The sequence below is a fragment of the Suillus subaureus genome, assembly GCF_016647635.1.
Source record: "Suillus subaureus strain MN1 chromosome Unknown BJ212scaffold_5, whole genome shotgun sequence".
Taxonomy (NCBI): domain Eukaryota; kingdom Fungi; phylum Basidiomycota; class Agaricomycetes; order Boletales; family Suillaceae; genus Suillus; species Suillus subaureus.
In genome coordinates, this window is record NW_024538561.1 from 283,489 (window position 1) to 307,474 (window position 23,986).

A 23,986-nucleotide genomic window follows, 5' to 3' on the forward strand; every position below is an offset into this window, starting at 1 on the left:
GTATGGTATTATGATGGGGCAAGAAAGTTACAACGGATTATGGTAGAAAATGTCCCATTAGGATCTGCAAGAAATTCGTCCGCATGCAGGTCGTCCTGCGAACATTATACCCCCCTAATAAACGAAAATCACTGGGACGTCTATTACTTCATTGAAGGGAGGGGCGGTGGTGGGTAAAGAAGAGTGGAAATATTAGCTGCTTCTTCATAAGACTTGAGATCTCCACCTCCTAACTGCGAGGGCGTTAGAGAGTCAAAGGTCGGACACAATTGATCCCATGCATCTGTAAAACAGTTCAGCCATAGAACTTCGTGTTCTTTATGTATGACCTACGTGGCATGTGGTTCAGATGTGCGCGGGTACCTGAGGGACTTTCCGCCATTACCACCGCAAGACCGCTAGATGTGAAAGATTAGCAATTTCTTTCGCGAGGACGTTCATCCACATACGCTTCGAGATGCCAGTCAATATGACTTTTTGGTTCAGATTTAGTGCTCTTCTTGATAGTTCAATAAACATGATCACATACCAATGCAAGAACCAAGGGCCAGAATTGTCGGTCACCCATCGTATCACCACTTGCTGCCCAGGGCTGCCAGTACTTACCACATCGCGGCGAACTGGGTTCACGTAATTGAGGGTGCTGTTGCCCGCGCTCTGTATGACATCAAAGGAATGCTAGTGATCATATCAGTACCAGTCGGACATGCCATCAAAGTCATGGCGAACTTACCCCGTGAAGGTGTATGGGATGCTGGTACGATCTATATCAGGCACATAAGTGTACAAGGAATCGAAAAGACGTACGGGTCCACCAAAACCAGTTGTTGACAATGTCAATTCTACCACTTTGTCAGCCTTGAGAACGATGACACTCCCGTTTGGGAGCAACTGAGACGGTTCTTGAGCTCCACTGAGAATTTGGAGTAGAACAGGAACGGTGGGGGGTTTGAATGTCGCATTATTAACGTAGAAGATTCCGTTGTTGACGGAAACCTCGAGGTTGAGGTTGATATCTGCCTTCCTATACTCTGGAATGCCAGGGGCACCAGGATTGATCAGAGCATGCAAGTTGGTCTCTGCCAATGGGATTTTGGATGCAGTATTGATGGTAGCCGGCTCGACCTCGCGCGCGCCATTGTAGCGCAGGATAGCAGAGTTCGTTCCTCCCTCATAGGAAGCATTCGCTGTATTAGGAAGATTGCGTATCCAGTAATTGTCCACCGGTTTGTCGGCCACCAAAACCACAGAGTAGCGCTGACCCGCAAAAATCTGGAGCTGATCTACCACCAGAGGTTCGGTCAGCTCGCCATCCGCTTCGATGACGGTTAGGTTATGGCCATCGACGGAGAACTGGAAGTTGGGATCGCACGACATTGAGATCAGGCGCATGCGATAACGTTTTCCCTGCTCAACGGTGATCACAGCAAGAGCAGACATTGGTCCGCCAGCATATCGACCGAGTCCATTGATGAGCGAAGAGCTGGCGGTATTACCTATGACGTAGCGCAAGACGGTGGCTACAGTATGATACCTAGTGATATTACTTTAGATGGATAAATTATTGACATTCGTAAAACTCACCAGTCGGAAAGTGTGATTACGGTACTTGCTGGCAATACATGATGGTCAGAGGGGGTTAATATGCATGAATTGCTTGCTCACCATCGTCGATGTCGTACATGTGTGCTAAAGGGTCATGAGGATCATAGATGACCAGGGGCCCCCTCAAGCCATCACACTGTTCCACAGGTCAGTCCTCCCCTGCATGCGCAAGGTTCAAGTGATACTTACATATTGGACGGAATAATGACTGTGATACCAGTAAGTGCCCGCCTGATTCGGGGCGGAGAAAGTGTGTAAAAAGGAGTGATTCTGCGCAATGGGGCATTGTGTGACGGAGGACGCCCCGTCGGCATAGTTCGTTCCGTTCTGGTAAAGACCATGCCAGTGCTGCGGTAAACAAGGTCAACTGTTGATAATGTCGGTAATTTGACGTTGCTTACGACACTGGTACTCAAAAACATCGACTCGTCCCGGAGTTCGTTGACCACTTCAATGGCAAAGTCATCTCCCTATTGTGAGGTCAGCACTAGTGCACGACAAGAAGGTCGACAGGAAACAACCTTCTGGGCTGCAATCAAGGGTCCAGGGAATACCCCGTCGACAAGAGTTGCTCTATTAAAAATCAGGAGTGAGCTTTGAGTGCCGTGGCAATAAACTCACGAGCGTTCGAAGCCATCGGGAGCGATGACCTTATTACCTATGGTCAGTCTGGTTTTGGGGCCGAGTACAGTGGGTTGAGATAATGGGTAGGACTGTGAGCGAGATACTATAGCTGCAGCATTAATTGATGAGATAATAGAAGCGATTAGAACAGGAATAAGCATCGTGATTATTCACGATAGGTAGGAGTGCTCTCGCCGGGAGAATACTGGGATGTAGGATAAGATTATGATGAGAGGACACATCTCTTTTCGCAGCTTTTATCTTGCAGCGGTATATAGCCTCGAGTGTTTCCTGATTCAAATCAGTTGTTACCTCGATTGATGATTACTGACGTCGCAAACAGTTGCTCAAGCCCCGGACATCTGAATCTCGATATTGTACAGCTCCGGGATTTAGCAACAATCAGCCGACGCATTGAAGAATGACGGCGTACCACAACACCATGACTCGGACACAACATAAAATCACTTAGGTGGCCAGAATAGTCCACTGAGCCAGGCGTTCCATGGCCGTGCAAGTACTAAGTTGTCACGGTAATTTGAGATAAACTCGGAAAAGTCATTCCTCGTCAAGCATTCCGTGCGAGAGAATCGGACTAGAATTGGTCTGAAAGGAATGATCATACACTGCCACTGTGTAATGCGGAAAGAAGAGTGCGAGTATAGTACCTTGTCAGAGTGTGCAATGATCAAGGAGAATTCCAGAACAAAGTACTTATGCTGTGCCTACTTTGTGGCTTCATTCCTGCTCAACAACAATGCATCAACAATCAGGAGCTTACCGTGCTACGGATCAGTGTACTTCAATGATTTAGAACCACTAAGTTGCCGCTGAGTATGACATAGATGCACACATCAGCTTGCTGCAGACCTGAGATGCTGATAACGGTCATTTCTGGTGTGGCCATCGCAGAGTTGCCGCGGCACGAACTGACATTGACAAAATCAAAAGTATGGGTCAAATTAGCTCGCAACCTAAAAAAGGTACATTTTACAACACAGACCTGAGAAAGACAGTGGTCGGGATGATGATTTTGGCGTTGTGGCACAGGACCGGCATACAGAGTAGGACAACAAGTCAATGTTGTGTCTTCCATTGCAACATCACGCAAGACGGATTACTCCGATTAGTAACATCCGAGATCGTACTGAGCTATGTCATTTGAGTTAAAAAAAGGCATTGCGGTTGCGGTATCCAGAGCGAGGACTCTTCCCCGAGGATTGAAGACCTATATGATGACTCTAAATAGAATTGGCTTGCCTTAAAATGAACTCAAGACAGGAAGTCGTCATCCGACGCATCGCCAATTAATGCCTGTTAGATTAATTAAAGAGGGATAGTTAGTATTGGGGCCTGGTTGCCATGAGATGAGCCTAGGTTGTTGAAATCTTGGCGGTGGCTACCAACCAAGTGTGCACTAGGTATCTCAGCACAGAATTTTAAAAAGGACACTGGACGATGCTTGCGGCGCGACCACAATGATCAAAGGTTGTACCAATATTGAATTATGCAAGTTAAGCTGAAGTAACCATGAAGGACTCATCAGCAATGGAGACTGCCCACCGCCGGCAGGCCATGGCAGTGATGGTAGAATCGTAAGGGCGTGAACAAACAGCCCGCAGTCGAGTGGTTATTAATTTTGGAAGTTGGGCTGCCGCTAAAGTGACCATGCCTGAGGACGTGAGCAATGAAGAACTCGCGCCCTGACTCGGGCTATGTGAGACTTTTACGCTTGCCACCTGTCAGCACCTCAGCTTTTGAGATTCAGATGCAGTGATGCCGCCACCGATGTGGCTGTAGAACAGAGAACCGCGTGCTGGCCTTGTCTGAGATCTGAGAGGGGGAACAAATATTCATGCACATCTATAACGACGTCTGGAAAATATTCCCAATGAAGTAGGCGAACTATATTTCAAACCCCGCAAAGTACTTCGACTTGAAGCTTTGAAGAGTCTCCAAGTCATGCGCGTCGCGTCCTCTCCAAATATTTGTCATGATGCTCCAGAAACAAAATTCAGACCAGCCTATTCTGTGTTCAAGTCCTGTATATCTCAACAGCAAAGCACGATATGCTACACGACTTTCGAGACGATCCCCGAGAGTTCCCCTTGTCCGAATCTTCGATGACATCTAGGCTACTTAAACTGCTCAATCTACTGTAGTGACCGGACGACAACTGAAGACGTCGTTGACAAGCTCCCCGACTGACTACCGTCAGGGATTCCGCGGTCGTGCAGGTTCGCCATGCAAAATGGGTAATTGTGAGATTGGGGAGAAGTTACGAAGTGGTGAGACGTGAATTGTGTCTTGCACGGACGCGGTCGGTATCCTATAGCTACAAGCTTCTCCTCTCAAGTTATGAGATAACAACAGTCTGGCTGTCAATAGGGTTTTGACAGAATGAGTGGTTTTATGGGTCGTGCTACCATAATTTTGTGGCTACCAACGCCCAAAGCCACCTCACCAAGTTCTCTCTTGCATTCCAGCTCGCTCTTGCTCCTTCCTTCTTTGTCCTCTGCCCGCGCTGTCGTCGCGATTGCAACCTCCGATGGACACGTCCTCGAGTTCGACCCACTACAGACACCACTATGCGCACTCGATGTACTTGTAGGCATCTGAGCCGTGTGGAGTTTTCGTTATTTGGTTTCTTGACCGTGTGGTGCTCGTGTTCTGAGATAATGAAGAATTAAACATGTCTGCAGATAGCACTACGGAGACCCCTAAACGCACAATTGAGTTATCACGTTCATCATGAATCGTCACAAAAATATCCTGAAGGTTGAACAGATCAGGATCACATCTATAACTATTGCATAGAAAAGATGAAATAGCTTTATTCGCCCAGATCTGCTTATGGGTAAATACGTCTATCACAACACCGCAGATCCCCTGGGCTGCTATTTAATTTCGGGCCCTTCATCGCAGACGGCTTGTAGATCAAGAACGAGTATCGGAATACAACAATGATATCTAAAGTGCGTACAAGTATTTTGAGTGAGGATTAACCATAAGCCATGAAATCTAAGACAGGAAACATGCAAATAAAAAGAGCGTTTGAAAATGCGGCAAGTACTATTGGAGATAACGAATGAAGTGCGGCTCGTTCGGAAAAAATAATCATGTGCAGAAGATAAGAAAACTGCAAAATAAAGTACAAGGCATTAACCGAGTTACGTTCTGATGCGGCTATAACTGCACAGCGCACAAAATGTCACGGAACAACACCAACAAAAATAGCGACAAGCGTTACGGTGCAAATTAATCCGAGGACGGCGGAGCGAATGACAACTTCCCATTGGGCTCGGATTACCACAGGCGACCGCACACGCGTCATTGGTGCTTGAAAAGCGGGAACACCCGCGGTGAAAGAGGGGATCATGAAGGAGACAAGGGGGGAGCGATTAGAGCTCGGTATCGGAGATGGCGTGGACGAATTGGGTGATTGAATTGAAGAAGTTTGTGAAACGAGTGATAACGGGGGTGCGTATGTGCGCTTGCATTTATACTGCTGGCGTGCGATGGCAGAACTGAGGAGGTTGTTTGAAGGAGCGGGGTTTTCAGTTTGGATAGATAGCGTTGGAATATGGTCTGCGATAGTGACAGTGATAGGGGGTCGGGAAGTGTTGCTTGGCAGGCGAATGTTATCTGCAAGGATTACGTTTCCCCTGATAGACTTTGGAAGAAGATCAAAATCAAAACCCTCTATCTCGTCTCGTCCTGTGTGGGCGCGCTCTTTTAGACCATCTTCCGCATCGAGGTCTATCTCGTGACGAATGAACGCTGCGCTGGGACCGAAGGAACTAGGATCCTCTAGGGTATGCGGCTTGACAGCCGAACTGCTCCTGACATCCCCGCCGGAAGCGCGGCATTCAAGGGGTGAGGGAAACGCAACAAGGTTTGTACTTTGTCGAGTATGTGCTATGGAAGGGAAAGTGATAGATGATGATTGCACGGAACGATAATGAGATCGATGCAAGCCTGTAGCTGTGGCTGGACCCTCCGGTGCAGGCACATCATCGAAGAAGGCGGGAGAAATTTCGATCTCCGGCGACTCGAATGAAGAAGGCGCGTCTTCGTCTTCTGAAGATCCGGACTGTTCGGTGGAAGAATACGCGTCCGAGGCTCGCGAGAATGAGCGTCGTTCTGCAGAAAGGGAGTATGGTGCGGATTGGAAAGACCTAGACGAGTAGAACTCTGGATCATACTGCCTGTCGTGATGCTTGGATATTCGGATGCTAGGCGCCGGCCGGTGAGGCAGTGGCGCAGATATCGACGTGACCGCAGGGGCAGGGGCAGGCAGCGGCCTTGAAATAGCTGGCCTAGCGAGCTCGAATTTTCGAAGTTGCCTCAGATCGCCAAAAACATACACCATGAGACAAATCTATCAAACGGGGAGTTACTTCACGCGCGATTGCTTGGAGGGAGGGAATCCACTCACTCCGTTGAAACTAGAGAACAATAACATCAGACCAAGCCACATGCCGGGGAACGCTGATAGCCTCCACCACCGTCCGTGAGGGGCACCGAGCCAGTCACCAGACGTCAGTGCAAGAGGTAAAATTCCAGCAATGCATAAACATAGTATCCCAGCGGCAATGCCGCAGGCTGCTCTGCGTGAGCCAACATTTGTAGAAGCTGCCCGAACAAAGTGTGAAAGGGACTCTTTAAGCATAGCGCGTGTCTCTAATGCCACCTCTATGAATACTGCAGGATCTGGGTGGGCGTTTGGTGGGTTCGAAATGGCTGTCCCGTGGACTCTGGTGAGAAATGCAGAGTGCTGAGGTGAACAATGAAATGGAGCTAGAATATCTGAAGGGACATCAAGTTCGTACTCGGCGCCAGGGGTGAAGAAGGTCTGCTTTGCTTTCGCATAAAAAAGAGCAAGCGACGGGTCTGACGACGGTGGAGTGCGAAAGGCTTGTCGTGTTGCAGTATCAGGAGCAGTTGGGGCACTTATGGCTTTGGTACGCTGGGCCCAGATGTGGTAACGCGTGGTATACTCCTTCAGCCAAAGCAAAAAATAGAGATTTTCTGGTGATTGCTCGACATAGAGAAGATATTCTTCGAAATCCTTGAGGCCGAGAGGTGGAAGGTGCTTGCGTTCGAGTACATCGTCAAGATGAACTTCCAGAAATGGTGTCACCCCACATGACCGTACTTTGCCAACAGACGGGGGTGGGTTGCAAATCCGGTGCTACATGTATAAGTTGTGAGATACGCTTCTACGCAAGTAGGCGTTCAACACACCGGAAATGTTAGCAAGCCCTTGAAGGAGAGCCTTGACGTTGGCGGCCTTTCCTGCTGTTGCATGGATCATAGACGTGAGCGAGAAAGTAGAGGGCAGAAGTGGGCAGTGACTGTCATCGGTGGACTTAAATGCCACACACGTGACAATGATAATCGGAAATTGGACATTAGCCTGACTGATCAGGCCCGTCAGTGACTTCGATCAATTGTTGCTTCAGCTTGGATCGAATCCACTGGACGGTGGATCACGTAAAGTCTCTGGGATGCCACCATAACGACACGCAAAGCTTCTCGAGAAACGGCCATACGTGAGAACATGATGTTCTTACCAGGTTCTCCTGACAGCCTTGAGGCTAAATGTATGCGAAAGAGCAAGCCGAGAACGTTGTTGATCGTGTCGACGCGAACGTTGACTGTTCTAGAAAGGGTTAATCGACATCAATCAACTGTACTGATCAAAATACCCATCTGGAGTCACTTCTGGAAGTTGAACAATATGCGCGGCTATCTGTTGGTCTTGATCAATATTGATATTGATCACAGACCAACAAATAGCCGCGCAATACCAGGTCGATAACTTCTCTAGTCGATCTATCGCCAATACCACTGAGACTATCAGGACAGGATCATAGTATGTACGTGAAGGTGCAGTGTGGACGGTTCAATTTTATCACAAGCCGTGCGGACTGCGGCCCGTGCCGAAACGGCTGACCCCGTGGATCATTATGTAATAATGTAAATCATTGATCCAATATTTTCTCCCGCCGCATGGAATCTTGCTACAAATCGTCATATCCATCATTTTCCACATGGACCAACAGGAACCAATCAAGATTCATTCCTAACCAGACCATGGACAACGGTTCCTGCTAATGATCACGTTTGGTACTGCGCTCGCCTGAGCCTTGAGTCAACGAACTTAGTTGGGTTCAAAACTTCGAATAGTATCGTGCCATCAACTCTTCACGGCCCAACTTTCGGGTCACCTGTTGAACTACTTGCTCGTTGCACTTGCAGTTACACTAGCTTCGTCTCACTATGTGGGTATCTCATCAGATCGGAGTTCCGCAAAGTTTGTCATGTCTGACAAGGCAACCTTTCACTCAATTTCGTCATTTTTACAGTTTTGCACGATGCTTCCCAGCAGGAAGGTCGCCGTCAAGGCCCGTCTGGATGAGAGTTGCCATTTCTCGTCTTCTGAATTGGTCAAGACTTAAGACTGCGTATGTCTTCCCACAATTTAAAAAGTCTGTTCGCATGCCTGACGCGACAGCGTTAGGTACTTGTTGGAATATTGCAATTAAGCAAACAAGTCGCGTTGCGGATTCCATCCATGACCTTTGGCGGCGGGGGCGCAGTTCATTTGTATGTGATTGCTGCTTTTATTTGATCGTACAACTTAGGCATGCTAACGCTTGTTCTCTTGACAAAGGATTTTAGTATACAGGTGGCAATCTTTTCACTTCCGCTCCCAGTCCTTTGGGATAGAGACAGGTGAAAGACGTGGTTTTTTTAATTAAAAAATCATATTTATTGTCCTTTGGAGTCGTGGACCCTATGTTGTCGGACATAGCCCTTTTCGCGGGGGTGGTTCCTATCAAGTATGTCAAGCAAGGTTTCTGCTGATGCAACTCCGAGCCGGAGTTAACACTTCGCAAGTGCCGAAAGCGCTGCATGACTTCAGCGAGGCCCGACACAAGACCCAATATAAATGTCCGCCAAGAGGTGTATGACGCAGTGGGTCGAGGTACGGCTTCGCTGCCAAGATTACCCCCACACCGCATAACGCTGATGCATGGGAGTTACCTGGATGGGCCAGTCACCAGGTATTTGTTAACCCATTATTTAAAGGTGGACAGTTAATGACAAAAAGTTCTGTCTCTGTGATCTTTCTTGGCGTGTACGCTGGCAATTTTATCGGATAAAATAATAGCCCTCAATCTATTTCATTCTGCATGCTTCTTACGTGCTCCAACGAATACCCAGGCTCTGCGTCACACCGTGAGCTGCCAGCACCGGATCCTCTGATAACCATCACATGACAGATGGCAAAGAGTTACTCGCCCCATGCATTTGGAATATATACAGTTGTTGTAAAGTCGCTTTCGGATTTGATTCGGCTGATGATATTCATGAATGTCCTCGTCAACGCAAGTCCCACCACAGCCATTATATCTTGACCCCAGGAGCACTTACGGAGCATTTTTTATTGGGTCTATTCTTGCAGCAGTGTTAGTCAAAATCATTTGCTCATTACACAGATAAAGCTGAGCACTTCCTGTCGTCGTACGATACCTCACGGAACAGGCTCTTTGGTCTAACCAACATTCAAGCTTTTGTCTATTTTCGGACGCACGTTGGCAGATGGACAGCATATTATAGGTTCATCGTACGTCTGCGCTTGTCTTGTCTTCTTCTCTTCAGTTTTGTTGTTGACGTTATATCAGGTCTTGTTGCTTTGGTAGGTATCCCTTTGGGTTACATTAGCAGGCACCTCAAGATAGTTTAGGGCACTTGATGCCGTGCACCTGGGGTTGACCATCCATTGCGTCTATTATTATTTGGTGACCAATTTTGCGAACTTCGCTGTGCTCTCAGAAGTTATATGGAGTTTTAGAGTGAGTTCTTACGACTTAGGGCTTCCGTACAATACTAACGTGTTGATTGGATTCGTGCAGCTTCAGATAGTTGTCAACGTAAGTCGTTTTCTAAGCTCTACGATCCGTCTCAGACATGTACCCGCAGGTTCTCATCATCTATGTGATCCATCTGTGAGTTTGAGGTGCACTGGTGTATGCAACACTCTACTAAACCATTCTTGGTTTGTAGGCTGTATTCCCACCGCATATGGATAGGTATTTCTTCCCTACCAATGTATTTGGGTCTTGACACGACTGATGCGGCAAATCTAGTTGGCAGGGACCGGTCAATAATTTTCCGTATAATACCGGTGCGTTTGCCATAGAAAGTCGTATTCTAGCCATTTCATTTCATTTTGTCGATCAGGGCATAGTCATTATCCTGGGTTCGGGTAAGTTCAGTCTGTCAACGGGAATATTCTCCGCTCGACTTTTGAAAAATCCTTCAGGTGTTGCCATCGGTGAGTGTTCAACGGTACTTACTCTTGCCGTTGGCTCATCATCTTAACTCAATCAGCCCTGTTTTGGGTAATGTGAGTAAACAGAGTTCTCCTTGACACGGCAAGGTGCTGATAGTGAATAGATATTACCACAATCCAAGCATGGGGTTATTTATGAACCAGTGGATCATATACTTGGCTTTGAGCGCAGCTGTTTTCGTCGATGTACTCATTACAATTTCATTATGGTATCTCCTCGCTAGCTCCCGCACTGGGTTCTCTCAGTAAGTGGTAGTCCGTTCACTCTCTGGATTTGATATGCTACCAGATTATTTTAGGACGGATTGCTTGATCACAAGGCTCATCTGTTACACCATCGATAGTGGTTGCCTGACGAGGTAAGATCCCTCCGGTTCATCCCATACCTTGACTTATCTTTCATCCAGTGTATGTGCATTGACATCTATCATTATGGTGAGATTCCCGTCATTGTAATGTCTATTTAGGCTCTGAGGGCCACCTGCAGTGCGCAATAATGCCACACGACTACATCTTCCTCAGCATTCAATTTATAGTGGCTAAACGTATGAAATATTCCATTCTCCGAGGATCGTGCTGACCAGTGGATCCGTTTCAAGTCTATGTCAACTCGTACATCGCACTTCTGAACGCGGAGTACTACACACAATCTAACACAGACGTCTTTAATTCTTTCGAACTTCGTGAGCCCGAGAGGAGCTCCTTCGACACCGGTACTATGCTGAATGATCTGTCGCACGAGAAATACCCATCATTTCAGAGGAACATGCTTACTCGTCCCGAAGTTGAAGTCATACCTCCCACTCGACCCTTAGGGGTTGTCGTGGTTAGTAGTTATGTTACTAGTGGCAGATGAGGAACTAATGATACGCTCCAGTCACGCAGGTCGATTTTAGTAACGGTGGAGAAGGAGTCTTTCATAGATGTATAGAAGAATTATCAGTCCATCGAGTCCTGATGCTGTATGCGGTTGCACTTGAGACGGAGGGTGGTTCTCGTGTACATCATTCCAAATACTTACATTGAACAAAGAATTTCACTGGATCGCACGCACCATCAAGCTGTCCGAAGACTGCGACTGCGAGCCTTGCTCCACCGGTCCGGGTGAGATTGAACTTGCACTACCGAGGAAAACCCGATTTGAACAACGAAACGTTCTGAACAGAGGCCTAGCTTTGATGCGGGCTATCGACATTGTGATCGCTGTCCAAACTTCTGGGCCACGTAAATCGATTCATCATGGTACACACATTGCGTGAAAATGTTTTTCATCTTCTAGCCACTCTACGAGAGTCATCGCATGCAAGCACCTAACGTTTCAAATCCGCAGTTCCTCGCCCCTCTGGGCAAGACTACGTCGGTTCAAGCCGGGTACTTCGGAATCGTCGTACACCGTGACGCATACATGCAGGAGGGGGGATGTTCATATTCCACTTATCATGGTCATTCTTCTCGATGCCCTTCTTGTCGAGGTAAGCATTCATCGTTACTCTGAAGATATGTTCATAAGGATTGCAAGATGGGAGTCAGGGATAGCATGCGGTCAGGAGTTTTTTTGGTCGAGGAACGGTTCAGGCCTCCAGGACTCCCGCGAGAATATGATCAGGGCGGGCACAGACCATAAAATCTGGAGCGGGTTGGAATAATGCTACCATTGCAATGAGCATCAATTTGGCGCAAGACATGATTACCAGCCTGGATTGTTTCAAACATTGATGTCAAAATTCGAACGTTCGAACGTCGAGTAGTCTCAGGCTGCGAGCGCTTGAGCGCCGAGCGGCTAACTTGTGTGTTTCTGTTTCCGCGGTCCTGTGCTATATAGTTACCACGGCCCAATGCATCACCATAGTAAGTTGGCCACGTCAACTGTGACAGCGCAGATTAGAAACAACAAACTCAGAGTTAGAGCGAAGGGGCCAACCTCAAAGCTACCCGCGAGTCTGATGAAGCAGGGTCCCCCTCTCCTGTGCTCATTCTATTACTTGACGATCGTATCCTAGTTTTCCAATTGTGCTCGCTTCTGCTCGGTGTCTCTGACTCAATTTTACATACTGCCACCGGCTTAAGCTTCATGCACCACAGCAACACGCGTCCAGAACTAGCCTGATGTGGATACTCGATTTCCCTTTGTTCACAAGAACTTCCACCAGATTAATACTATGATAATAGTGCTTGGACATGTCCACTGTCCCCTGTACCACAATTGAGCAAGCAGCTTTCCAAACCGGGTAATCTCCAAAAGGCATAACCCACTGTGGGCGTGGGCTCGAGGCAGTACTTAATATGAAGCGATGTTCAAGGCTGAACTTAACCAACTCACTCGCTTAAGTACATACTGCCTATATTCCCTTAGTTATCTGTCCAGAAGGCTACCTTTCGAGCTATATTTCTTCTCTGATGTCCGACTCTGAGTGCCAGTCTCGCCGTTTGCCCACGTTGGTTACCTATTGTCAGCGTGGTGAGTTGTCTATCAACTGCGTGTGGCTGTATGCTGAAATGATCGTCTTGTGCAGTCCTCTCTACATACACAGATTGTGCGTGCCGAAGATGTCAAACATTATCGTCCAAGACTGATGCAAGTTATTCGTCCAGCTATAAGCAGTTTGGGAGACGATGCTATACGGTATGACGTGATTAAGCCGGTGCTAGAATGTTGCTCTGCAGATACCCTTCTTCGTCTGGAACAATCATCACCCGTTCGTCCCACCTCCTTCCATTATGCTTTGATTCCTGATCCACTTCCTCCAGTATCTTGAGAATGATACCTCTGGTAAGTTCAATAGCTTCAACGATCTCTGCACTGCTCTCTGACATTACCAAAGAAATATGGCAACGATTATGTTGGAAAACGTTCCCCCTCTTAGCTGAACAATATTTGCAAGAAGGCTCTGAGGCTCCCGAATCGTGGCGCGAGCAATTTTTTGTAAGCTTGTTCTTCCATTTTTGAATCCTTATTGACAAAAGGTCGGGACAGTTATTACGAGAGGCAGAGGCCGAACGGCTTGAACTGGCAGGCTCTCGGCTCCGCAGTCAACGCCTGGAAGCGGAAGAACGGAAGAAGGAACGTGAGGTTAAGATCACCGATCGCCTACCTCCCCCGAAACGTGCTCGAGGGTGTATGTTTGTGTTTTTTGAATTCTATTCAGTGGTTAATTGTTTTGTATCAAGGGGGAGCATCGAGTCAACCCAAGACACTCTTTCAGAAGACTAAGAATGAGGCCACCAGACTCCGTAGTTCCATGTACACCGCTCGTCTCATTCCTCCTAAGCGACAGCGTACACTGCATAGTTCACCTAGTCTAACACCTGCAGTACCCCGACCTTCCGAGCCAACCAAGAGCATGGTCACCGTCAAGACAGTCACCTACAAGCGACCGTCTACCTTATCCGCACCACCTCAGTCATCTGGCCGACCTCCTATGCCATCGGTCTCAGCCCCCGCGCCTCCTCCGAAATTGGCTGCCTCTCCTCCTGCTCGCTCATTGAAACCTTTACCAACAGTAAAGCCACCATCCACAGGGGAACAGCGGCCGTCTAAGCCCCCAATAAACAAGAAGGACCCCATGGCTTCTCTGTTCATGCCGAAGCATCGCACCTCTTCCCAACGTCCAGGCCAGCCCAGTAATGCACGTGTCATGCCGACCCGATAACTTCTGATTGAGCTATTCACTCCTCTGCATATGTTGTACTCAATGATTCTATTTAGCACTTGCATCGTGTTTGTTAGATCACCTACTTACTATACTTGATTGTACGATTGTCTCAGTAGTGTATGTCTAGTGCAATTACTATCCACTCTATTCCCGTCGACGATAATACTGTTGACATCACCATCTGCTAGACGCACATCCCTTCAATCTTGCTCCCTACGTAGAAATGCTCTCCTCGAGTTCACACTAGGCAACAGAATCTATTTATCTATCTATCTATGAGACAGGGAATATATTGTAGTTCTACTTGGTGTTTACGGAAGAAAAAGAAACAAGGTAACTGTCAACTAATATTCCAGGTGTTGTGCAATCCAACTGTATCGTCCGTGCTGTTGACCGGACCGCCAGATGCCATCAGGTTCACCCGAGTGTGGAATCCATTGACCCTATTGCCCTCACTTTGGCCTTCCCGCGAGTTCACTGCCACCTTGTTCTTGACGTTGTCCGCACGGAGTGACTCTTCATTGACACCACCGGTGACGTACTCCTGTGAATACGGAACAATCAAACGTCAAAATAGACGGGTTGAACTGTCGCACGGATGCGATGAGGTCGGGAAGAGTCTGAAACACGACAAGATCTACCCCAATGGCCTCGGCTATCTCTTCGGTGTTGCGTCCGTATGCAACGAGCTCTGTCCTTGATGGCTTATCGATACCATAGACATTCGAGTGCCGAAAGTTTCGTCGGCCATCTGGAAAAGTTTATTAGTAGGAGTTACGGATGGGTGGGGCGCAGCTCACGACGATGACCTTTTTGGCGCCCACATATCGATAATCTCTTCTGAGGTGGTGCCGCGAACGATGGAATCTTGAGCATGTGTTACGAGATGTTAGGGTCCAGCTGCTCTAAATCTTACCTTGAACAAGGAGAACATTCTTCCCAGAAAACTCCAAGGCCATGGCGTTCGATTTCCCCTGGCATTCTTCCGTTTGTGAGAAGCCTTGGCATCACCCATTCGCGTGTATAGTAACCCATGCATGTTACCTCATTTCTTGACCTGGCATAATGAATGTCCTGCCAACATAGCGATTCTTGATTACGGCCTCTCGTATACGTAAGGCAAGTTGAGCTTCTGAGCAAGGTTCAAAGCTACAACGCGAGACATATCAGGAACCTGCAAAACATCTTGGACCAAACAATCGTAAAACAGCGGAAACCACTAACTGGGATGACGACATCCATTGTAATGCCACGTTCCTTCAAAGCTCTCTCAACTTCGACAACAAGCACATCGCCCGTAGCCATTCGACTACGGTAGACGCTGATGCCGTCAAGCACAGAAACCAGGGCGAACAAAGTAGACAAATTCAAAATTATCTGGTGCAAGGGTCGCATGAGCTGCAACTCGTTTCTTGGAAACCCCTGAGCGAGTGATGATCACTGCTTCGCCTAGTACCACCAATTACCCATCAATAGCTGCAGCCGACGGTGGGAACAATGACTGACCAAGCTCCACATCCTCCCATTCACTAAAGCCTAAAGCATCAGCGACGATGCTCTCACTTGCAAAGAAGCAGTCTCTTCAATGTTGATCCTTCTGGAAGCCATCCCAACTGGTCTTATAACATTTGAATCTCTGAGTGCAATGATCCCGAAGCCAGCAAGCATTGCAACACATGCATATGCTCCTGTGCACTGCCCCATAAGACCTCTCATAGCAGTGAAAATGTCGTCTTCGTTGATACGGAATTTACCCGTCTTCCGGAGATTGTCGGCGAAAAGGTTGAGTAAAAAGTTCAGAATCAGATGAAGTGTTTATATGTCTATGTGCGATGGCGTCTATATGTTGCAAGAGCGAAGAACTGTTCATGAGCTTCCTATTCTAAAGATCCCCTTCAGTCGACCCCAAAGGAAAAGTCTTAAAGACGGACTTATGTGGGCGAATACAATACTGACATACAGTGAATTAACGTAGAACGGCTGTGCTTCGGCGTGGTCCGAGCTGCCAGCAGTTGGATAACGAACTACAGTGTGGTATGATAACCTTTGGCAGGATCACATTACTGGAGAGGCTTACCATGGCCAATACCCATACCTCCAATTAGTCTTGCGATGGCTTTTTCATCTAAGACATCCCGGACCGTGCCGTTGGCTTTGCATTGAAAGAATCGGCCCTTGGATCCACTGATTACGATGCCACATGCATCCTGTCCTCTGTGCTGGAAAGACCTTCAAAAATCTCTGGTGCTGCATCCACCGATACATTATGGAGCAGTAACCCTAGATTACCACACCAAATCGGAGACCTGTCAGAGGGTCTAACACCGAGATTCAGCACGATAAAAAACGGACGAACTCGCGGACACGGTGGACGAGGAGAGAGCAGGGAGGCAACGAGCCTGGAAATTGCAGTTTAGAACGACGTTGCGATAGAAGTGCAAAAAAGCGAGAAAGGATCCAAGACTGCTCATGCCGTGCGACGGCCCGGTGCACGTGCAACTTCAAAAGTTGGTCAGTCCGAGTCGCGACAACACAAAACCTAGGCTCAAGCGCCCATATAATTCCATTAAACCGGCGGTCTAGTCCACAGCTTATCTGCAAGGTCTCAGCATTTTCTATCTTCTGCATAGCCAGCATCCTTGGATTATCTGGATATGTCCAAGACTCCAATTCATGGAGGAAGGAAACTGCCTTCCTTCAATCTCAACTTCTGCAGTAGTGCCACTAGCCTTTATACAATCACCGTCCGCCGGGCCAATATATGCCTCAAGGGGATACGTTAAAATTGCAATTACATGAAAATATGCCTAGCTACTTACATTGTGTATCACTCAAGCACCCCATGACCATCCCCTAGGGAGACCCTCCGAACTTTCCGGCCAGCCAGCCAATTAATCTTGGTGCGTCAGGTCTCACTATGGCTATCTCCTTCCAGGCTGCGCGCCGAAGGTCTACTACTAAATCCGGGGTGAGTTGGATTCGTCCTGTTTTTCTCATCGTCGGACATGCTCCGAGAACGCAAACAGTCTCTTTCAAGCTCTGTTTTTACTTGATCACACTGGTTTGATAGTACCCCGAATCGTTGAAGCAGTGTTAGACTCCACACAGCTGCTTTGGCTCACTCCCGACGATTGGGGCCATTAGATTAGCCATTCAAACTCCATCGGCGAGTGAGAACTCAGGATCAGCGCGAGAATGATTCACCGCCTTAAATTTAAAGATCGATAGATATTAATTCCAGCTGGGGTCACGTTACTAACAACCTGTGATTATTCATTTTAGATAATCGGAGGGTTCAAGCGGTGTGAGATTTGGCTGGTATGATGGCGATGCGACTTGATGGTATTCAGTTTCTCGGCATGGATGGGTGACGACTAGAGCTGCGTTTTGGAGACAATCATTCAGTAGATCATGATATGGTGAATTATTTAATGCCGTGAGGCCGTGTGATGACATCCGAGTCGGTACAAGGTACGTTTGCTTACAAAGGCACAGTACTCAAGTATCAGGTTATCAGGGTTATGCGACAGACAAGGTTGCAACAGGTACGGATACCTTCATGTCGTCAATCTCATGTCCAAGTGTCTCAGCAGAACTACACAGAATAGTTGGACATTCCCGTTATTCCTACTTGACTATACATGCATACTAGAATGGCGAGTATCAAGGTGTGAGTAAGTGGTAGTAAGTGTTACAAAACAAGAGTACAGTATAATGCAGAACCAAGATAAGTTAAACGTCAAAAGGTTCATAGTATCATATTACCACGCTTATTCGTGTCTGTCATACCAGGGAAGTGTATAACTGAAAATATTACGCCATTGTTGCCTCTGTCCAGCCACCAAGCACAGGAAGTTCGGCGACGCCAAAAACAACGTTTGGGACGCCTTCCTCATCACTAGCCCTCCCTGTGGTTACGCCCAGGTTCGGATCTTTGCCGTCAATTATTTGCGACTTGACCGAATCTTCTGGTGAACGCTTAAAGCGCATTGGGGAATCTGGGTGAGGCATGGAGATCAGGACACAGACGGAGACGGAGTCATCCGGGGGGGTATATTCTCGAATAACCGTAGCTGGATGTGAATCAGGAGATAGAGAATGTCGCTTGAAGCGTGCAAGGAATGAGGGTCGCTGTTGTTGTGGAGACTCATGAGGTAATCGGGATTCCGCAGTAGGTTCGACCCTGTGTGTTAGAAGAGCATTGACAGGCTGTTGAGAGAAAGTATCAGTCAAGCCCTTCAAATGACTTTAATAGCTCGGAACAGACCATGATGGCTTGCCACTGGGATTTCTCACGTGGTGCACCCTGTTCAACCCAGGCTTCATAGACGCTGGGTTTCTCTCCGATGTACCGTGAAGTAAGACCGAATACTGATGGTTGTAGGTCAAGAACGACTCCTTGCGCCAAAGCCTCTTCGACACGCTGACGAAACCGACGGCGAACGAGGAAGGAACGGAATATGATAGAGGCAGATATGAGCAGGAGAACGAAAAGGGTGGCGAGGAACGTGAAGCTGGTTGTAGAATTCATCGTTACAAGGAGCCGTATCAGGGAAATATATGAAAATAGGAATATTGAAACAAAGGATCACGGATGAAAGCAAGAAAAACGTTTTTGGATTGCGAGATGAAACGTTCAAGAAGCAGTGCATGGGATGATGAAGCCTGTGTCAGCCTATGATGGTTATGTGGGATCTGGCAACACATACAGATATAGCGTGGTTGATGTAGATGGCGGTTGGTTACCCCCTGCGCTAGAAGTTTGACTGGCCGTAGGCTGATCACTTGGGCTAGTAAGGGTGGGCGTCGACGACAGTGATGGTGAAGAAGACATTTGATATTAGTCGAGCTCGTCGGATGGAACTTCGTCGGCGTCGGCAAGCTTCGTTACCGTTACGGCCGCTTTACAAATTGCCGTGGGAGGACCCTGTGCACTAGAATCTTGGGATCAGATTTTGCTGACATAATGAGTAGCTGATGGAACTGCCTCCCTTGCGAATAAAATAGCTATTGAGCCATGTAGATCTAGCGCTCATTACTTTTCCTCATTCCCTCCACCCGCCATGTCGAACACGACAAACTCGACTCTCCCTCCTTCATTGAATCTTCCTCCTCATCTGTCTGCACAAAAGTATTTCTTCGTCTGCACACTCACCGTCTTAGCCTGGGATGCCCTCGTTCTCACTCCCAGGTCCTACAGACTGGGACGTCTGCCAAAATGGCCAGCTCTGAAGTTTATGTATTACTTCATGCAATTTTGGGTCCTAGCAGATTTTGTTGTAACAGGTGCATTTCCCTCTCTAAGCCCGTCTTATCGCGAAACCTCGGGCGTTAACCTGAAACGCGATTGCAGGCGTAATGTTCTTTAGTACGACAGTCATACAAGACACAGACTGCGTCGCTTTCTGGCCTTACGAGCCAATTTGTACGGCAGTTCTCCTTGCTGTTGCATCTGCTGTACATGTCATGCGCATATCGGCTATCTACGACCACGTTCAAAATGTTCGCGCAACCATGTGGGGATTGTACGCTGTCCAGATTGTCGTCACCGCCATTTGCTGTGGCTTCTACCGCTCTGTCCATCTAGAAGATGGCCAAGGATGCATTGCTGGTCCCTTGAATAACGCAAGCTGGGTTGGAATTTACTGGCTAGCTCCAACCTTGCTCTACGGTACCAGCTTCGTCCTCGCTGCTCTACGCAGTATTAAAACGCTCGAAACCAGGCGTGTATCTTACTGGCGTCTCATGCTGCGTGATGGCTTGAACCTGTACGGTGCCATTCTCCTTGTAAACCTCGTCAATGTCCTCTTCTACTTCATTATGACACCCACGGGTCCAACCGACCCCATCAAAACAATTGTCACCAGCATGGCAGCTGTTCTTACAACAACAATGTCTATGCGCATCATCCTCTCTGTTAGAGGGGACCTTGCCAACGGTGGCACGTTCTCCATATCTTCCCACGCTGCTTCTTCATCAGGAGCTAATACCAACTCGCTCTCTGGCTCAGGGACTAGACCAAGAGGTGGTAACCACACATTCACCCTCGGTGATATGCGTGATGCTACCGTGGCCGTAGCCGGTCGTAAAGAGGGAGGAGAGTGGGATGCTGACAAAGGCAGTGTCACCCCTCGCGAGGAAACCAAGGCCGTACTTCCAATTATTGTGGAAGACGCTGACAATGGTATTCCTCGTGCGCGTAATGGGTTGGGTGTGCAAATTACGGTTGATCACCAAGTCGAGTATGATGATGGATTTCCCACAAGGAAGTAGTTTTCGGAATCTCAAGACGCAGGTGCGCTTGCTGTCAATACATGCGGTGTGATAACGATATCTATTTGGGACTTGTGACCCCTTGTCTATGACGTTGACATGTTATCTCCTACCCTCGTATATTTTTTTTTGTGTCCGCTCGTATTTATACCGGCTGTTTACTCACAGTATTCCCTACGTACCCCACGCGATGCCGCTATTGCCAAGAGTCTCATGGATACATTGTATACCAGTTGTACTGCTTCAATGAAATTAAAAATTAGCGCCCAGATATTTTCCTCCAATCGCATCTGACACTGACGATCGCCTGTACGCACTGGTCCAAATACAATAACACGCCCTGATGAGATGCGTTGATCAAGACGACTAGGCTGACCATAATGCATGGTTGGTTGATGATATGAGAGAAAGATTTTAAAGATACGTAACGTCCGGTCATCGGACACCGCTTCGAAATTTAAAACTATCTTGCTGGTAATTGAACCTTTTTGTATTTAGCATCTTTCCCAGAATGGATCAGGAAGGCTATATATACAAGGGCGGTGTGTATATAAGATAAGATGTCGACGCATCCTGTATATACTTGAGATAGATGTGTTCATGGGATACGGTCGACGTTGGGCTTCCTGGGTATATCTGTGATCATCGCTTTTATAAAATATCCGCGTCCCTAATGCGTTCGTTCGTTAGTATACCGGTACCAAAACTTACTAACTTCAGACAAACTTCAGATCATGGGTTCCAGTGCTGTTCGAGGTCCCATCTCCTTAATCAATCACCCTCCACACAATCATTTACTTAACAAGGTTGCAGCGCCCGCAAATTTGATAGAGCCACTAGCCTACTCAGGCTTAGTAAATTTGATCCCACCGGCTGACTATGGGCGTATCAATGAATAGTTGTACGTACTTGACTCCAGCTGTGAAAAGCGGAAAGGTTGGATGGGAGTGAACTGATGCCCTCCACACCTGTATGTCGAGTAGTACGCTGCGATAAATTACCAAAAAGTCAAATTTATTGGCTGGTCCCACTAATCTCGCGAATACGGAGACAATGATCCACGCAATTTGTTCATCACGCTGAAGAGAGAGAATTCCTTTCCATCGCCACCTCAATCGGCCGCTGTGGCTAAAGCAAGTCATCAGCTCTATTCCGTCGACAGTGGCGTAACCACTGACCATGACAGCCTGAACAGGTCGAGTGATATGTAACATTCCATCATCGGGATGTGTAAACATGCTCTTCTGGGATGCCTGGAGTTCCTCATCCTGCAACGCTCTAACGTGCAATTTCGGGCGGTAGACATCATGACGTATATGATATTCGGAAGAATACATTCTGTCTGCCTGGGGCTGCGAGTAGTATCGCGCGTTCAGGAGTGCGATGTACGAGTTGACATATACTACGATGATACCAGTTGTCAGCATGATCCTCGTTGAGGAATTCTTTGGCCATACATTTAATCAATAAAAAATCGACAGCTTCGAATATGTAGTTGTTCGGCATCACTGCGCACTGTAGACAGTCAGAGGGCAGATGGCCAGAACAGGAGGTGCGAACTCACTAAAATGATAACTGCCATTGAACACATACTGCACGAAATGAGTCAAGGTATGAGGCAGGCTGGAATGGGGAATACCTCGTCAAACAGCCTGTATTGATGATATAAATCATGAGCTTCGTTACGAATAAATCCAATCTAAGTGCTATGTCAGTATTTTAAACCTGACACTGACTGCAACTTACCTCGAGAACCCAGTACGGGACGTGGCGAGGAGATAACACAGCGATGATGCAATAAGGATATCGACAAAGGCAACAGTGCCCAAATACACGTATGTTATCCACTCGGTTTTGACCATATCGGTGGCTGCACGGATTTCCTGATATCTACAAGCTATCAGCACTTAGTTGGGGAGTCGGGTGTCTCACTTACATGCACCAAATAACGGCTTTATCATGTTAAAATGATAAATCAATAACGATACTAATGAACTCTCACCGATACCAAGACCTGAAAGGATCCTTAGAGATCGTGCGAAGAACACTACCACGTGACGGGACTCACCTGAAATTAGGACGACGAAGATGCCCTAGTAGCGGATCAACAGAATGAAAAATACGGCTTGAAGATGAACATTGATAACAAACCCACCATTGTAATCGGTAGAACTTTTGATCGGCCCTTGCTAACTAGGTTCACCGCATGAGTCATGACAAATCTGTTGATGGGGAGAAATACCTGTCCATATGCGATGAACATATAAGCTGCAGATCAAGAAAGTGTTGAGCGAATATTGCATATAACATGGTACACTGAACTTACAGATGGCCCACAACGATGCTGAGAACCTGTGAAGTGCATGTCTGAGGCGAACCATAGGCTTAGGAAATGGAACTTACGGCCACTACTTGCTGAAGCTGCACAAGCACATCAGTATGATACATAGTAGAGGCTCATGGAGGAAGTAGCGACTCACTTTGGAACTCCATACAACTTCTTTGAGCGCACTAACATTGGCGTAGTTGATCACTAAATAAAAATAGACGCAATGGACGATCAGGGCCAGATGCAGAGCGTCAAGTATCCTAAAAGTCCAGGATATGGTGTCATTTCGACATGCTCGACAATCGCAACTCGAAGAAATGCCTACCAAAGCAATATCACCTGAAATAGGTTCAATAACAGAACTGACAAAGAGGCAGCATAGACGTACAACCAACTTGTAGAATGTGATTCCTGTACCACTATGTGTCTGAAAGTAGATAAAAACTTGAACGATGGTGACACCAAAGAGACTGTTCCGTGAGAAGAAAAGTTCAACATATTACTGACTAGTAAATAAACAGTTTACTTACACCGCTGCAAGGACAACCCCAATAAACAGTGCCCCAAACGTGTTCGCGAGTTGAAGATGTGGGATGAGGTCTTGCGTAGAGGAAGCCATTGCTATTATTGACTAGGCAAATTTCATCAGCAACACAGTAGACCAGGTTATATATCCCGCAGCCCGAGACAATGGGATTAGTATTTTTTCCTGTGATGAATGATGGTGCTGATGGTGAAACACTTCATATTAGCAGGAGTGCGTCATGTGCATGATGCCGGTCTTAAGTTCATCCGGAGGGATTGCTTGAGTAGATGCAGGGTTTGGTACCAGTGCCACAGACGTTAAGCCATCAATTGATATTGAACATTGGTTGAACAGGATTTGAACAGGATAAAACTCTAATACAAAGTTATCACTGATCGATCTGATCCGTGGTCAACCCATTTCTGTCGTACGTCAGCAATATTTGCGATTGTTGATATCGACAAACATTCATTTTCCACCTGGCCTGATGTCCATTGAAAGCTGCTAATGGTGAATTAATGTCTTCGTATCAACTGGAACGGTCTGATGAAGCAACGGAGTGGTGGTAAGAAGAGCAGGTGTGGCACATCATATAGCTAAACCGGATGGTG

The 23,986-nt window shown here is 47.3% G+C and overlaps 8 protein-coding genes across 8 annotated transcripts; 3 read left to right on the forward strand and 5 right to left on the reverse strand.

The window, feature by feature from the left end:
- Positions 1 to 143: 143 nt before the first annotated feature.
- On the reverse strand, positions 144 to 2,390 carry BJ212DRAFT_1263747 (laccase; the record flags this gene model as incomplete). Its single annotated transcript, XM_041330371.1, has 12 exons — positions 144 to 283; positions 334 to 398; positions 450 to 473; positions 530 to 678; positions 734 to 754; positions 808 to 1,534; positions 1,585 to 1,612; positions 1,666 to 1,741; positions 1,795 to 1,953; positions 2,007 to 2,075; positions 2,127 to 2,178; positions 2,227 to 2,390. 12 exons carry the CDS (start codon positions 2,388 to 2,390, stop codon positions 144 to 146), a joined length of 1,674 nt encoding a protein of 557 aa, XP_041196892.1.
- Positions 2,391 to 5,440: 3,050 nt separating this feature from the next.
- On the reverse strand, positions 5,441 to 7,417 carry BJ212DRAFT_1263645 (uncharacterized protein; the record flags this gene model as incomplete). Its single annotated transcript, XM_041330360.1, has 4 exons — positions 5,441 to 6,039; positions 6,133 to 6,610; positions 6,668 to 6,972; positions 7,018 to 7,417. Coding segments are annotated over 4 exons (1,782 nt in total), but the record flags the coding sequence as incomplete, so codon positions are not given.
- Positions 7,418 to 9,436: 2,019 nt separating this feature from the next.
- On the forward strand, positions 9,437 to 12,008 carry BJ212DRAFT_806517 (uncharacterized protein). The gene is made up of 17 exons (XM_041344105.1): positions 9,437 to 9,707; positions 9,784 to 9,865; positions 9,924 to 9,937; positions 9,986 to 10,094; positions 10,155 to 10,172; positions 10,222 to 10,247; positions 10,306 to 10,331; positions 10,389 to 10,426; positions 10,483 to 10,576; positions 10,633 to 10,648; positions 10,699 to 10,839; positions 10,894 to 10,953; positions 11,002 to 11,029; positions 11,082 to 11,139; positions 11,194 to 11,420; positions 11,472 to 11,698; positions 11,760 to 12,008. Exons 1-16 carry the CDS (start codon positions 9,613 to 9,615, stop codon positions 11,523 to 11,525), a joined length of 1,086 nt encoding a protein of 361 aa, XP_041196894.1. The 5' UTR covers positions 9,437 to 9,612; the 3' UTR covers positions 11,526 to 11,698; positions 11,760 to 12,008.
- Positions 12,009 to 12,886: 878 nt separating this feature from the next.
- On the forward strand, positions 12,887 to 14,640 carry BJ212DRAFT_1328246 (RNA polymerase II transcription factor SIII subunit A-domain-containing protein). Its single transcript, XM_041334653.1, has 5 exons — positions 12,887 to 13,290; positions 13,343 to 13,364; positions 13,417 to 13,517; positions 13,569 to 13,710; positions 13,763 to 14,640. Exons 1-5 carry the CDS (start codon positions 13,168 to 13,170, stop codon positions 14,242 to 14,244), a joined length of 870 nt encoding a protein of 289 aa, XP_041196895.1. The 5' UTR covers positions 12,887 to 13,167; the 3' UTR covers positions 14,245 to 14,640.
- BJ212DRAFT_1444862 (nucleophile aminohydrolase) lies at positions 14,588 to 16,718 on the reverse strand (the record flags this gene model as incomplete). The annotated part of the gene is made up of 15 exons (XM_041338022.1): positions 14,588 to 14,791; positions 14,844 to 14,998; positions 15,026 to 15,042; positions 15,072 to 15,114; positions 15,164 to 15,247; positions 15,305 to 15,321; positions 15,348 to 15,421; positions 15,472 to 15,521; positions 15,592 to 15,696; positions 15,754 to 15,805; positions 15,862 to 16,005; positions 16,204 to 16,271; positions 16,325 to 16,466; positions 16,505 to 16,553; positions 16,600 to 16,718. The coding sequence occupies 15 exons, from the start codon at positions 16,716 to 16,718 to the stop codon at positions 14,588 to 14,590; spliced, it is 1,323 nt and encodes a 440-aa protein (XP_041196896.1).
- Positions 16,719 to 17,708: 990 nt separating this feature from the next.
- BJ212DRAFT_1328270 (uncharacterized protein) lies at positions 17,709 to 19,082 on the reverse strand. Its single transcript, XM_041334654.1, has 3 exons — positions 18,516 to 19,082; positions 17,856 to 18,457; positions 17,709 to 17,792 (listed from the first exon to the last, which is right to left on the reverse strand). Exons 1-2 carry the CDS (start codon positions 18,776 to 18,778, stop codon positions 18,061 to 18,063), a joined length of 660 nt encoding a protein of 219 aa, XP_041196897.1. The 5' UTR covers positions 18,779 to 19,082; the 3' UTR covers positions 17,709 to 17,792; positions 17,856 to 18,060.
- A 199-nt stretch (positions 19,083 to 19,281) lies between these two features.
- Positions 19,282 to 20,961, forward strand: BJ212DRAFT_1328274 (uncharacterized protein). Its single transcript, XM_041334655.1, has 3 exons — positions 19,282 to 19,533; positions 19,601 to 20,758; positions 20,822 to 20,961. Exons 1-2 carry the CDS (start codon positions 19,311 to 19,313, stop codon positions 20,518 to 20,520), a joined length of 1,143 nt encoding a protein of 380 aa, XP_041196898.1. The 5' UTR covers positions 19,282 to 19,310; the 3' UTR covers positions 20,521 to 20,758; positions 20,822 to 20,961.
- A 497-nt stretch (positions 20,962 to 21,458) lies between these two features.
- Positions 21,459 to 23,748, reverse strand: BJ212DRAFT_806974 (uncharacterized protein). Its single transcript, XM_041344107.1, has 17 exons — positions 23,380 to 23,748; positions 23,238 to 23,319; positions 23,175 to 23,188; positions 23,001 to 23,109; positions 22,924 to 22,941; positions 22,847 to 22,872; positions 22,763 to 22,788; positions 22,676 to 22,713; positions 22,589 to 22,613; positions 22,523 to 22,534; positions 22,457 to 22,472; positions 22,267 to 22,410; positions 22,160 to 22,219; positions 22,085 to 22,112; positions 21,978 to 22,035; positions 21,699 to 21,922; positions 21,459 to 21,648 (listed from the first exon to the last, which is right to left on the reverse strand). Exons 1-17 carry the CDS (start codon positions 23,466 to 23,468, stop codon positions 21,595 to 21,597), a joined length of 1,023 nt encoding a protein of 340 aa, XP_041196899.1. The 5' UTR covers positions 23,469 to 23,748; the 3' UTR covers positions 21,459 to 21,594.
- Between the last annotated feature and the right edge of the window lie 238 nt (positions 23,749 to 23,986).

Excerpts from the sequence above, each read along its gene's own strand:
- BJ212DRAFT_1328246 (XM_041334653.1), top strand. The coding sequence starts at position 13,168 with ATGCAAGTTATTCGTCCAGCTATAAGCAGTTTGGGAGACGATGCTATA. Across the intron at positions 13,291-13,342 it reads GTCTGGAACAATCATCACCC|TATCTTGAGAATGATACCTC; the intron begins GTTCGTCCCACC and ends CACTTCCTCCAG. Across the intron at positions 13,711-13,762 it reads CCCGAAACGTGCTCGAGGGT|GGGGAGCATCGAGTCAACCC; the intron begins GTATGTTTGTGT and ends TTTTGTATCAAG.
- BJ212DRAFT_1328274 (XM_041334655.1), top strand. The coding sequence starts at position 19,311 with ATGTCGAACACGACAAACTCGACTCTCCCTCCTTCATTGAATCTTCCT. Across the intron at positions 19,534-19,600 it reads AGCAGATTTTGTTGTAACAG|GCGTAATGTTCTTTAGTACG; the intron begins GTGCATTTCCCT and ends ACGCGATTGCAG.
- BJ212DRAFT_806517 (XM_041344105.1), top strand. The coding sequence starts at position 9,613 with ATGTCCTCGTCAACGCAAGTCCCACCACAGCCATTATATCTTGACCCC. Across the intron at positions 11,030-11,081 it reads CATTGACATCTATCATTATG|TGCGCAATAATGCCACACGA; the intron begins GTGAGATTCCCG and ends GGCCACCTGCAG. Across the intron at positions 11,421-11,471 it reads GACCCTTAGGGGTTGTCGTG|TCACGCAGGTCGATTTTAGT; the intron begins GTTAGTAGTTAT and ends GATACGCTCCAG.
- BJ212DRAFT_1328270 (XM_041334654.1), bottom strand. The coding sequence starts at position 18,778 with ATGAATTCTACAACCAGCTTCACGTTCCTCGCCACCCTTTTCGTTCTC. Across the intron at positions 18,458-18,515 it reads TCCCAGTGGCAAGCCATCAT|GCCTGTCAATGCTCTTCTAA; the intron begins GGTCTGTTCCGA and ends TTTCTCTCAACA.
- BJ212DRAFT_806974 (XM_041344107.1), bottom strand. The coding sequence starts at position 23,468 with ATGGCTTCCTCTACGCAAGACCTCATCCCACATCTTCAACTCGCGAAC. Across the intron at positions 22,614-22,675 it reads AAGTTCTACCGATTACAATG|GGCATCTTCGTCGTCCTAAT; the intron begins GTGGGTTTGTTA and ends ATCCGCTACTAG. Across the intron at positions 22,113-22,159 it reads AATACAGGCTGTTTGACGAG|TATGTGTTCAATGGCAGTTA; the intron begins GTATTCCCCATT and ends CATTTCGTGCAG.